The sequence below is a fragment of the Muntiacus reevesi genome, chromosome 2 (assembly GCF_963930625.1).
Source record: "Muntiacus reevesi chromosome 2, mMunRee1.1, whole genome shotgun sequence".
In the NCBI taxonomy this organism is placed as follows: Eukaryota; Metazoa; Chordata; class Mammalia; order Artiodactyla; family Cervidae; genus Muntiacus; species Muntiacus reevesi.
This window is the reverse complement of record NC_089250.1, coordinates 9,463,706-9,476,226: the sequence shown is the minus strand read 5'-3', so window position 1 is coordinate 9,476,226 and position 12,521 is coordinate 9,463,706. Positions and strand designations below refer to the sequence as shown.

The following is a 12,521-nucleotide window of genomic DNA, read 5'->3' as shown; positions in this document are numbered from 1 at the left end:
ATGGTTTTCCCGTTGGGTGAGGAAGGAAACAGGACAGAAGTCAAAGAACAGGAGGTCAGGGCATTGGAGGGATCATCTGTCATTGATTTAACTACCAAGATTCATGGCAGGACTTCTGTAGCCTAGGAGCAGATGACAGTGAGCAAAACCCAAGATGTTCAAGAAGTCAGGGATGTAAGTGAGGTGAATTGCCTGTGAGAAGGGTGGATAAAGGTAAGATCTGAAGGCGTGGTCTTCATGTGGGGGTGTTTAGAGAGGGCAGAGGAGCAGTGGTGTAAAAGTCGGGTGGAAGCACAAGTGCGTCCACCGACCTCCCGGGATGATGGGATGCAGAGTGTGGGGAGAACAGAGTCCCTACTTGAGAGGGCTGCAGCGGGAGGGGTCCCCTGGTGACCAGTTAGAGTGAAGGTGAAGGGGATGTTCCCGAAAGAGGCTAGGATGGGGGGATTTTGCAGATGATTGACTGAGTTGAAGAGGAACAGTGGAAGCACTCAGAGATCCAGGGAGTATTAGCTCTGAGGGAGGAGGGGGACCCAGGCTGCTTCTGTGTTTCTGTAGATTCCAGAATTCCAGGACAGAATGGTCTCCCGGGGAGCATCCAGCATCTTACGGCTCCCAGGTCACAGGTGTGGTTCCATTCATTGCTGGGCTTTCTTGGCAGGCAGGCAGTATCACGCCCACCTGGTCTGTGTCCAGCCAGGCTGGTGAACGGCTGAGCTCCCGCCCTAAGGAAGCCCTCCCCCCTTGCTCATTGTGCTCGGTGGGGTCTGTTGGGAAGGAGAGAGCCGGGGAGAAGGCCCCCAGCCGAGCTCCCAGGGGCAGTATTTCCCAACTTTCGGTGACATTGGTACCATTTTTGCTAAATGCTTTTTTGTTAACATAATTATCTTTTTTCTTTCCCTTATTTAAATATCTTTTTAAAAGGAAACAGGAAGAAATTGAAGCTTTGTTGTAAATGATGAATCTAGAGCCAGATGATGAACATTCTGAAACGTACATCCTTGTACAACCCTAAATCGTCTCATTTGCCACTTGGGGAAATGAGCGAACCTTGAGGCTGAGACTCAAGGTTTGCCCCTCCTCCCGAGGGCTCTGCATGGGTGTCCTGCCCCTGCCGATCCTGGTGGTTTGCTGATCCCCGACTTCCCTGCTCACCCCCTGGAGTTTCCATGTGGGCGAATCAGGCTGAATCACCAGCCTGAGGAGGGTGTTCCTCTCACGCGTGGGGTGAGGTTTCTGGTTCAGGGGTGTGGCCCCCGCAGAGGCCAGCGTGGAAAAGAGTGTGCGGTTTACAGGGGGTGCCCGTGAGCGAAGACACCCGCGGGCAGAGGCTGCTGGAGGGGCGTGAGTCTAAAATGTGGGTCTTTTTCTAGGAACGGCGTGAAGCTTCTGGGGACTTACAGGTGGAGGTAGAAGGATCAGATTTAAGTGTTAGAGAGCTCCCCGTCAGCGTCAGCGGTGCAGAGAAGGGATGGGAGGGGCAGCTGGGTGGGGACACTGTGGGAGGCTCGGCCAAGGCCACGTGGCCCAGAGTGAGCCGGCGGTGGTGGCAAAGGCTGAGAAGGTAGAACCCCGAGGAAGGCGCGGGGCCCGGGGCTTGTCTGACTGTGGTGTGCTGGGGCAGCTGGACCAGCGTCCGTCTGGCGTGGCTCGGTGGGTGGTCGTGACCGGCACTGAGATGAAGCGGAGTTCAGACCGGGGAAAATGAAAATGGATGGGTTTTTTTCAGACAAACTGACCTTGAAGTTGCTGTGCGACATCTAAAGAAAAGTCGTCTCCCGGCTGGGGACATGGGCCTGGAGCAGTGGTGGGGGTGCGATGGGAATTGGTGACTCAAGTGCGACCACAGAGGTGGGTGGTGTCTCCCAGCTTCTTCAGGTCCCCGTGACCTTGGTGTATGATTGACGGGTGCCAGAGTGTCCAAAGGACACATCCTCCAACAGGAGCAGTAAGCGCCTCTGCCGGGTGGAGGCTGGACTGGGAAGTCTTCCTCCGAAACAAAGCAGGTGATAGTGAGGGTTTGGATGCTGATGATCACTGGCATGCAGACAGTTTTTTCTTTCTTCATTTTTCTCTTTGTCCTCCACCTTCTCCTCCTTTGCCCTCCCTCTTCCTTCTCCTCGTCCCTCTTTCTTTGCTGCTGCTTCTCTCTTGTCCATGGTGGTGGCATCTGGAGCCGACACTGCATTTTATATAAGAGCGCAAACGTTCTGTGTGGGCATAGCACTCTGAGAGGCCCCGCCGTGACGTTTCCTCTGCGCCCCACGTGGAGAGCTGAGGGAACTTCTGATAAGCCCTGAAGAGGAGACTCTGTCCTTCACTTTACAGGGGAGCGTCCTGCTCCTAACACGATTTGGGAAGCAGAGATGCATGTGTCAGCAGAGCACAGTTGTTATTTATAAGGCTGATTTGTGTCGCTAGATTAATGTTTTCACTTCTGGGGAAATTTACATGCTAATCACTTTTTGTTAATTTGTAAATTATTTTAAAGAAACTGAGTCACCTTTTCCTCTAATTAATGCTGATTTGTTTCGCTTTTCCCCATGAATAGATCACTGTCCTGGATGAGACGTGGACCGTGTTCAGACGATACAGTCGTTTCCGAGAAATGCATAAGACACTGAAGCTGAAGTATGCAGAGGTGAGTTATGACATAGTTATTTTCAATTAAGAAGATCTGTTTTAAAAAGTAAATGCCATTGGCTGCCCTATCAATGCCCCCTCCTTCCTCTTTAGGTATTAGCTTATGCATGTCAGCAAGTTTTACTTCAGTCACTCATCTTTCAAAGATAGCTTTTTGATTTTTGTTCTCTGTTCCGTTTGTATTTTACACAATTTAGACATCTTTCTGAACACAGAATTTTGGTGATAGTAAGGAACAATAAGTGAATTCTATCCTTTTCATTAATTATATGATGTATTTTAAATAAATATTTTGATCAATTTATAACTTCTCAACCATAAGTGAGGTATATTAAAATAGTAATACATTTTTCAGTATGAATTTGCCCCTTTTTCCCTTAAAAAAGACTACATTAATGCTTAGACTTCCACATAATGAGGAGTAAAGTCATAAAAGTTAATTTGCCATCACACATGCAGGGGAGATGGATAGTAAATACAGAACTATCTAGAAGTAAGGAGGCATTTCATGCATCTGATAAGATACCCAGAGTGTGTGGATACATTAGTAATCATTTTTTAAAAATTTGGACAAAGACTGGTTTTTTAATACTTTTCAGCAAAGGAACGTATTCCTAAAATTAACGTGCATCTTCCAAGAGATACACATTATTCTTACTTTTTGTTTATTTTTGCTCCAGTTAAAGGAAGCCTTGTGTAGGCATTGCTCTTTGGGAATTTTGGATTGAACTGACTATAAATCGATCATTAGTCATTGTCTTTTCAGCCTGCTTTCCCTAAGTGTGGCTGTTTAGCCCTATTTTTATAGTTTCTTACGACATTCTAAAACTAATTTAATCCTACACGTGTCCCTAACTTGTTTCATGTTAATTACATAGTATTTCCTCCATGGCTTCTACTCTCTGTTATCTGATACACAACATAAAGAAGAATTCCTTTTTGTAAATAAAGTGACTTCTTGATGTGCAGAAGAATCTTGGGTCCAGGAAAAACTGAGTTATCTCTGAAATTCTGTTGTTAAGTCATTGTTATAATAGTATGCAGTTAAAAATTGAAGAAGCTTCAGGTATGAATTTTAGCTCAGTGTTCCCAAGAGGCTTCAGTTCCAAAAGTAACTACATCACAGTTGTTATTAAGTTTGTTTCTGCAATTTACTCTTCCTATCCTGTTAATTTTGACAATAAGAAGAAGTAATTGTGTACATATTAAATGTACAGAACAACTGGTTTTTGCAGTGAGCTTTGCAGCTCATTAACTACTTGATGGTAAGTTATTATATCAGTACTTTAATAATGTATAGATATTAGCTTACTAAATTCCCACAGTAGTAGTAGGTGGAGAAACAATTTATTTGAAACAAAAGGATACAAACTTTACCAGGAATATGTGTGTGTGTGTGTGTGTGTGTGTGTAACTTCATTCCATTACTTACTTCACATCAGTTCTTTCAGTGCCATTCTACATAGGCACACTTTTATAAATTCTTGTAATATAAGTAACAGACAAGAACCAGAAGGTCTTCTCTTCTGCATCTTAAATTTATATCAGGCATGCTTGACAATAAACCAGGAAAATATAATAATAACTGACACTCTAAAAATATGCATGCTATGTTGCAGTTACCACTTAAAGTGGGGTACAGTGGAACAAAATAGAAAGCCCAGAGATTAATCCACAAACCTATGGACACCTTATCTTCGACAAAGGAGGCAAGAATATACAAGGGAGAAAAGACAACCTCTTTAACAAGTGGTGCTGGGAAAACTGGTCAACCACTTGTAAAAGAATGAAAATAGAACACTTTCTAAAACCATACACAAAAATAAACTCAAAGTGGATTAAGGATCTAAATGTAGGACCAGAAACTATAAAACTCCTAGAGGAGAACATAGGCAAAACACTCTCCGACAGAAATCACAGCAAGATCCTCTGTGACCCACCTCCCAGAATATTGGAAATAAAAGCAAAAATAAACAAATGAGACCTAATGAAACATAAAAGCTTTTGCACAACAAAGGAAACTATAAGCAAGGTGAAAAGACAGCCCTCAGAATGGGAGAAAATAATAGCAAACAAAGCAACAGACAAAGAATTAATCTCAAAAATATACAAGCAACTCCTGCAGCTCAATTCCAGAAAAATAAATGAACCAATCAAAAAATGGGCCAAAGAATTAAACAGACATTTCTCCAAAGAAGACATACAGATGGCCAACAAACACATGAAAAGATGCTCAACATCACTCATTATCAGAGAAATGCAAATCAAAACCACAATGAGGTACCATTACATGCCAGTCAGGATGGCTGCTATCCAAAAGTCTACAAGTAATAAATGCTGGAGAGGGTGTGGAGAAAAAGGAACCCTCTTAACATTGTTGGTGGGAATGCAAACTAGTACAGCCACTATGGAGAACAGTGTGGAGAGTCCTTAAAAAACTGGAAACAGAACTGCCATATGACCCAGCAATCCCACTTCTGGGCATACACACTGAGGAAACCAGATCTGAAAGAGACACGTGCACCCCAATGTTCATCGCAGCACTGTTTATAATAGCCAGGACATGGAAGCAACCTAGATGCCCATCAGCAGATGAATGGATAAGAAAGTTGTGGTACATATACACCATGGAATATTACTCAGCCATTAAAAAGAATTCATTTGAATCAGTTCTAATGAGGTGCATGCAACTGGAGCCCATTATACAGAGTGAAGTAAGCCAGAAAGAAGAACACCAATACAGTATACTAACGCATATATGTGGAATTTCGGAAGATGGTAGCGATAACCCTATATGCAAGACAGAAGAAGAGTCACAGATGTACAGAACAGACTTTTGGACTCTGTGGGAGAAGGTGAGGATAGGATGATCTGAGAGAATATCACTGAAACATGTATATTATCAAGTGTGAAACAGATCACCAGCCCAGGTTGGATGCATGAGACAAGTGCTCAGGGCTGATGCACTGGGAAGACCCAGAGGGATGGGATGGGGAGGGAGGTGGGAGGGGGGATTGGGATGGGGAACACATGTAAATCCATGGCTGATTCATATCAATGTATGGCAAAAACCAGTACAATATTTTAAAGTAATTAGCCTCCAACTAATATAAATAAATGAAGAAATAAAATAAAAAGTAGTGAGGTACAGGTATTCTAGGAAAAATATCAGTAAATTGTGATGGGCAGAAGTAGTATAAGGATGTTTTAGGAATGCTTTCTAATAAAATGGCAATATAGTTGAAATTTCAGGTGAGCGATATTTAAACGAATTGGCAAAGAAATTAATAGACAGCTATAATCAGTACAGTCCACTAGAGAAGGGTACTCTTGCCTTGAGAACGCCATGAACAGTATGAAAAGGCAAAAAGATAGGATACTGAAAGATGAACTCCCCAGGTCGGTAGGTGCCCAATATGATACTGGAGATCAGTGGAGAAATAACTCCTGAAAGAATGAAGGGATAAAGCCCAAGCAAATACAACACCCAGTTGTGGATGTGACTGGTGATAGAAGCAAGGTCCGATGCTATAAAGAGCAATATTGCATGGGAACCTGGAATGTTAGGTCTATGAATCAAGGCAAACTGGAAGTGGTTAAACAGGAGATGGCAAGAGTGAACATCGACATTCTAGGAATCAGCGAGCTAAAATGGACTGGAATGGGTGAGTTTAACTCAGAGGACCATTTTATCTACTACTGTGGGCAGGAAACCCTTAGAGGAAATGGAGTAGCCATCATAGTCAACAAAAGAGTCCAAAATGCAGTACTTGGATGCAAACTCAAAAACGACAGAATGATTTCTGTTTGTTTCCAAGGCAAACCATTCAATATCACAGTAATCCAAGCCTATGCCCTGACCAGTAACACTGAAGAAGCTGAAGTTGAACGGTTCTATGAAGACCTACAAGACCTTTTAGAACTAACACCCAAAAAAGATGTCCTTTTCATTATAGGGGATTGGAATGCAAAAGTAGGAAGTCAAGAAACAGCTGGAGTAACAGGCAAATTTGGCCTTGGAGTACGGAATGAGACAGGGCAAAGGCTAGTAGACAGGGCAAAGAGAACGCACTGGTCATAGCAAACACCCTCTTCCAACAACAAAAGAGAAGACTCTACACATGGATATCACCAGATGGCCAACACCAAAATCAGATTGATTATATTCTTTGCAGCCAAAGATGGAGAAGCTCTATACAGTCAGCAAACACAAGACCTGGAGCTGACTCAGATCATGAACTCTTTATTGCCAAACTCAGACTGAAATTGAAGAAAGTGGAGAAAACTACTAGACCATTCAGGTATGACCTAAATCAAATCCCTTACGATTATACAGTGGAAGTGAGAAATAGATTTAAAGGGCTAGATCTGATAGACAGAGAGCTTGATAAACTATGGACAGCAGTTCATGACATTGTACAGGAGACAGGGATCAAGACCATCCCCAGGAAAAAGAAATGCAAAAAGGCAACATGGTTGTCTGAGGAAGCCTTACAAATAGCTGTGAAAAGAAGAGAAGCGAAAAGCAAAGGAGAAAAGGAAAGATATACCCATTTGAATGCAGATTCCAAAGAATAACAGGGAGAAATTAGAGCCTTCCTCAGTGATCAGTGCAAAGAAAGAGAGGAAAACAATAGAATGAGAAAGACTAGAGATCTCTTCAAGAAAATTAGAGGTACCAAGGGAATATTTCATGCAGAGATGGACTCAATACAGGACAGAAATGGTATGGACCTGACAGAAGCAGAAGATATTAAGAAAAGGTGGCAAGAATACACAGAAGAACTCTACAAAAAAGATCTTCATGACCCAGATAATCATGATGGTGTGATTATTTACCTAGAGCCAGACATCCAGGAATGTGAAGTCAAGGGGGCCTTAGGTAGCATTACTACGAACAAAGCTAGTAGAGGTGATGGAATTCCAGTTGAGCTATTTCAAATCCTAAAAGATGATGCTGTGAAAGTGCTGCAGTCAATATGCCAGCAAATTTGGAAAACTCAGCAGTGGCCACAGGACTGGAAAAGGTCAGTTTCATTCCAATCCCAAAGAATGCTCAAACAACCGCACAGTTGTACTCATCTCACACGCTAGTAAAGTAATGCTCAAAATTCTCCAAGCCAGGTGTCAGCAATATGTGAACCGTGAACTTCCAGATGTTCAAGCTGGTTTTAGAAGAGGGAGAGGAACCAGAAATCAAATTGCCAACATCCGCTGGATCATCAAAAAAGCAAGAGAGTTCCAGAAAAACAGCTATTTCTGCTTTTTGACTATGCCAAAGTCTTTGACTGTGTGGACCACAACAAACTGGAAAATTCTGAAAGAGATGGGAATACCAGACCACCTGACCTGCCTCTTGAGAAACCTCTATGCAGGTCAGGAAGCAACAGTTAGAACAGGACATGGAACAACAGACTGGTTCCAAATAGGAAGAGGAGTACATCAAAGTTGTATATTGTCACCCTGTTTATTTAACTTATATGCAGAGTACATCATGAGAAACGCTTGGGCTGGATGAAGCCCAAGCTGGAATCAAGATTGCCGGGTGAAATAGCAATAACCTCAGATATGCAGATGACACCACCCTTATGGCAGAAAGCAAAAAACTGAAGAACCTCTTGATGAAAGAGTAGAGTGAAAAAGTTGACTTAAAGCTTAACATTCAGAAAACTAAGATTATAGCGTCTGCTCCCATCACTTCACGGCAAATAGATGCGGAAACAGTGGAAACAGTGTCAGACTTAATTTTGGGGGGCTCCAAAATCACTGCAGATGGTGACTGCAGCTGTGAAATTAAAAGACTCTTACTCCTTGGAAGGGAAGCTGTGACCAACCTAGACAGTGTATTAAAAAGCAGAGACATTATTTTGCCAATAAAGGCTGTGGTTTTTCCAGTGGTCATGTATGAGATGTGAGAGTTGGACTGTGAAGAAACCTGAGCACTGAAGAATTGATGCTTTTGAACTGTGATGTTGGAGAAGATTCTTGAGAGTCCCTTGGACTGCAAGGAGATCCAACCAGTCCATCCTAAAGGAGATCAGCCCTGGGTGTTCATTGGAAGGACTGATGCTGAAGCTGAAACTCCAATACTTTGCCACCTGATGCGACGAGCTGACTGATTTGAAAGGACCCTGATGCTGGGAAAGATTGAGGCATGAGGAGAAGGGGACAACAGAGGATGAGATGGTTGGATGGCATCACTGACTCAATGGACATGGGTTTTGTTAGGCTCTGGGAGTTGGTGATGGACAGGGAGGCGTGGTGTGCTGCAGTTCATGGGGTCGCAAAGAGTTGGACACGACTGAGCGACTGAACTGACTGAATCAACGTTTTAAAGAAAATTTTAGAGCCGACACAAGCAATCTTTAAAGATATAGTAGAAGACAAGTCACCTGAGGTTAACAATAAGTTAACCTGTGAACTGAAGCTGTTGTGTGGTACCAGGGAAAATTAATGAACAGAGATGATCACATGTGTAAAATTATTTTCAGAAGGAAGAAGAGTGTATTACATACATGCTGAAAAAATTAAGTGGCTTTCACATGAAAAAAAAAAAATTGAGGTGGTTTCCCCTTTCATCCGGCGGTAAATCTGTCTGGAGCAGCCCTGCAGTGTGCATGCAGTTGTGATCGACACAACCACACCCATCCTCTCATGAGTCAGAGAAAATGTGCAATAAACAGACAAGTGAAACCCAGTAAATAAGAGGGTTTTAAATGGTGCTAAGTGCCATGGGGAAGTACAATAAAGCACTGTGACAGTGTGAGCCGGGCCGTGGGCTGCTGTAGATGGGTTGGTGAGAAAGCTGATCTCAGAAGAGTGAGGCTGAGCTGAGATCTCAGTGCCGGAAAGAAACGGAGGCTTGAAGATCTGGAGGTGAGCTCATTTGAAGGTGAGCGAACAGCAAGTGCAAAGGCCTTGGGGTGGGACCAAGCTCAATGTGTTTCCAGAATTAAAAGCCCTTTAAAAAGGGGCAAGTGTGGCAGAGAGGAGGGCCGAGACTCCGTGGGGCCATGGAAAACCCATCACACTGGGTGCTGCAAAGGAGGGGCTGAATATCGAAGCCCGGCTGGCATTTCCATTCTGTTAATAGGCGTCTTTTCCCAGAAACCCATTTCCTGAAGATGGACTCCCGATGTAAATAACAAAGACTGGAAGTTGCTTTTCCATGCTGAGTCCCGCTTCACGACTTATGAGGACAAAAACAGTTTTTGAAAGAGAAACTGCAGACAGTATGCCTGAATTTGAAAGAGAAGAGAGAATATGAGTAGTGGTTGAAATCACGTAGTGAGATCCTAAAACAACACCGCCGAGAAAGGGAAGCCGAGCTAATCACAAGCCCTGTGGGACTACCCCAGCGTCGAGGAGCTTTTCCGAGGCCTCGGCTCTGACGGACATCTCACCGTTCACTGACTGCAGCCTGCCAAGCTGTGCTCTGCCTTTGACGTTCGTGGTCTCTGCTGGAGGTGCGAGATTTGCCTCTTGTGACACAGCCTGTGAGCAGAAGCCCAGGCAGCCCAACTCTGATTCCTATTTCTAACCAAACAATATCCAAACAGAAATGAGGAGAAACATCATCTCTAAGTACACAGTAACATGTCATTCTAGATCACAGTCAATCTTGTTTTGCTGAGAGGACAGCATTGTCCATTTAAGATTTTCAAGATGAAGCTTGAATATCAGGATGAATATCAGCTTTTTTTTTTTTCATAAAGTTGACATTTCTTTGGTGTAGCCTTCCTTGCCAAGTGTTTGTTGGGATTTGAGATCAAGAATCTATGTATTAAGTGTTCGTCCCTTATAGTCACTCTTGTTATTGTTTGTATGACCTCCATCCCTGTATCTAATGTGAATCTTCTTGACATCATCAGCTGCCTCCACATGGTCTGTAGGCCCTGCTCAGCCGGGGTGGCCCAGGAACGATGTAAGACAGAGATCACTGCTTGCCAGCAGGGCCCAGGTGCAGGGAGGGCCTGGCCGCAGTGAACCCCACAGTCTGCATGGCTGTCTAAGCGCTGTTGTCTTTGCCCCACCTCTCCCAGGATATAGTAAGTTAGGTGGTAAGAGACCCGTGTGGGGAGGCCTGAGGAACCAGTCTGCTATATAGAATTCTAGGCAAAAGAGAGCCACTTTCTCTGGGAACAGCTCCATGGGCAGAATGTCCAGAATCTGCATGCGGGACATGCTGAATTACAAGAGTCACCTCACTCAGAGAAGCCTTAAGCTGTGGCTTCCTCCCAGATAGCTATGGTTTCCCTGGCTCACAAACAGTTTATCTACTTGTTAAGCGAGGAATCATCTTCCCATGAGCAGTGGTGCCTGGTAGCAGTTGGCGTGTCAGCTGATCAGGTTCCAAGAATCCACTTGATGGCCCCTCAGGCAGTTTCCGGATTTTTACTGTTGTGACGACCACCCTGTACATTCTGTAAGATATCTACCTATCTGCAAGTGCTGACTGTCTCTGGCAAGAACTCTCGTAGTTGTTCACCTGTTCTTAAAGACCCAGTTTGCAAAAAAGCAAGGTTAGGGAAAGCATGCAGAAACGGGGTGACTGAGACCCCTGAGAGCCTTCACCCCATTAGTGAGAGGGTCCTAAGAATTCCTTACGCGTCGTTCAGCTATGTCTTCTAATCTCCCTGTTTGTTCACTTTCATTTGCTTAATTGTTTACTGTAATGTCTCCTTAAGGCGAATGATGTCCACTGAAGGGCCCCTAAGGGATGCTTTGTATACACGGGTGGTGAACCAGTTAACACAGGCAGGAGTTGTTGGTTAGTAGGTGTAACATATGTCTGCGAAGAAAATAGAAGGAACTCAGGGGTGTTTACACACAAAGTGGACTTGTGAATTGAAAGGATGAGAAGTCAGTGGATTCCCTGAAACTCTGGGGTGTGGGGATTGTGGGCAGGGAAAAAGCAAAAATCACAGAAAAATTTAACCCATTATTTTTTATGGTGACAAATTTCAGAACAAGAAAAGAAAACTAAATTATTCGTCCTGAATAATACTGAAGATGAGCAGGCTGCTTGCAGGTGACCAGGCTTGTATGTAAGCGTTACACTCAGTCTGTTTCCAGATTCACTTGTGTGTGCGGGCTGAGCGCTCCCTGAATGGAGGTGCTGCATTATTCAAGGGTTGTAAAATTGTTGTTTTATTTTTATCTATTTATGTTCTGTCATCTTAGCGTTTTCCTCTGGATCCTAAGTAGCTTTGCCTTCTGTTTTGAGTTAGTTTGTCCCCTTGATGCACTGACATTTATTGTGCAAGATAGTGCTCCTCCTGGCTTCCCTTCTCTCTGCCCCTTCATTGACCTCGTATGAAATCTTCATCAAATTAAACCCTGTGTCTTCAGAGTCCACATCTATAAAATGATTACGCCACAGCTAGTTTGTAGAAGATCGTGAGAGCCTCAGATGAAGCACGTTATTGAAAGTAACTACAAAGAATCGTGCAGTGTCTACCAGAGAGCACGCCTTTGAAATTTGGTCATGTGAATCACTGCTGAAGTGTTCTTTATCTATATGAAAACTGTGCATTTTCAACTCTATTAAAATCAGTATAACCCTTTTAAATACCAGTGAAGTTATGTGCTCGGAAACAGAGCCCCATTAAATATCCTCTTCTCTTTATGGATGAGGCAGAGTTTACTGTTAATGTCTAATGTCTGTGAAGTTTACTTGTGGGTCCAGGTCATAGTCTGAGAGTCCATCAAGACAAAAGCATAGCTCATCCAGAAGCAGAAAAGACTATTTTAAAAGCTCATTCCCTTTCAACCATTAGAATGAATGATGAAGAGCTCGTATCCCATCCCGTTCCCCCCTCCCCTCCTTGGTTGAGTGGTCTGGTGGGCTGAGTGTATTTAATGAGGTATAGGACATG

At 43.6% G+C, this 12,521-nt stretch overlaps 1 protein-coding gene across 3 annotated transcripts in view; it reads left to right on the top strand.

Moving 5' to 3' along the window:
• The window catches only part of KIF16B (kinesin family member 16B), a 283,334-nt gene that overhangs the window by 225,504 nt on the left and 45,309 nt on the right, over nt 1-12,521 (top strand). For all 3 annotated transcript variants that reach the window (XM_065920888.1, XM_065920885.1, XM_065920886.1), the window contains one exon: nt 2,552-2,641. In XM_065920888.1, coding sequence (XP_065776960.1) covers nt 2,552-2,641 — 90 coding nt within the window. The remainder of the gene's footprint in view (nt 1-2,551; nt 2,642-12,521) is intronic.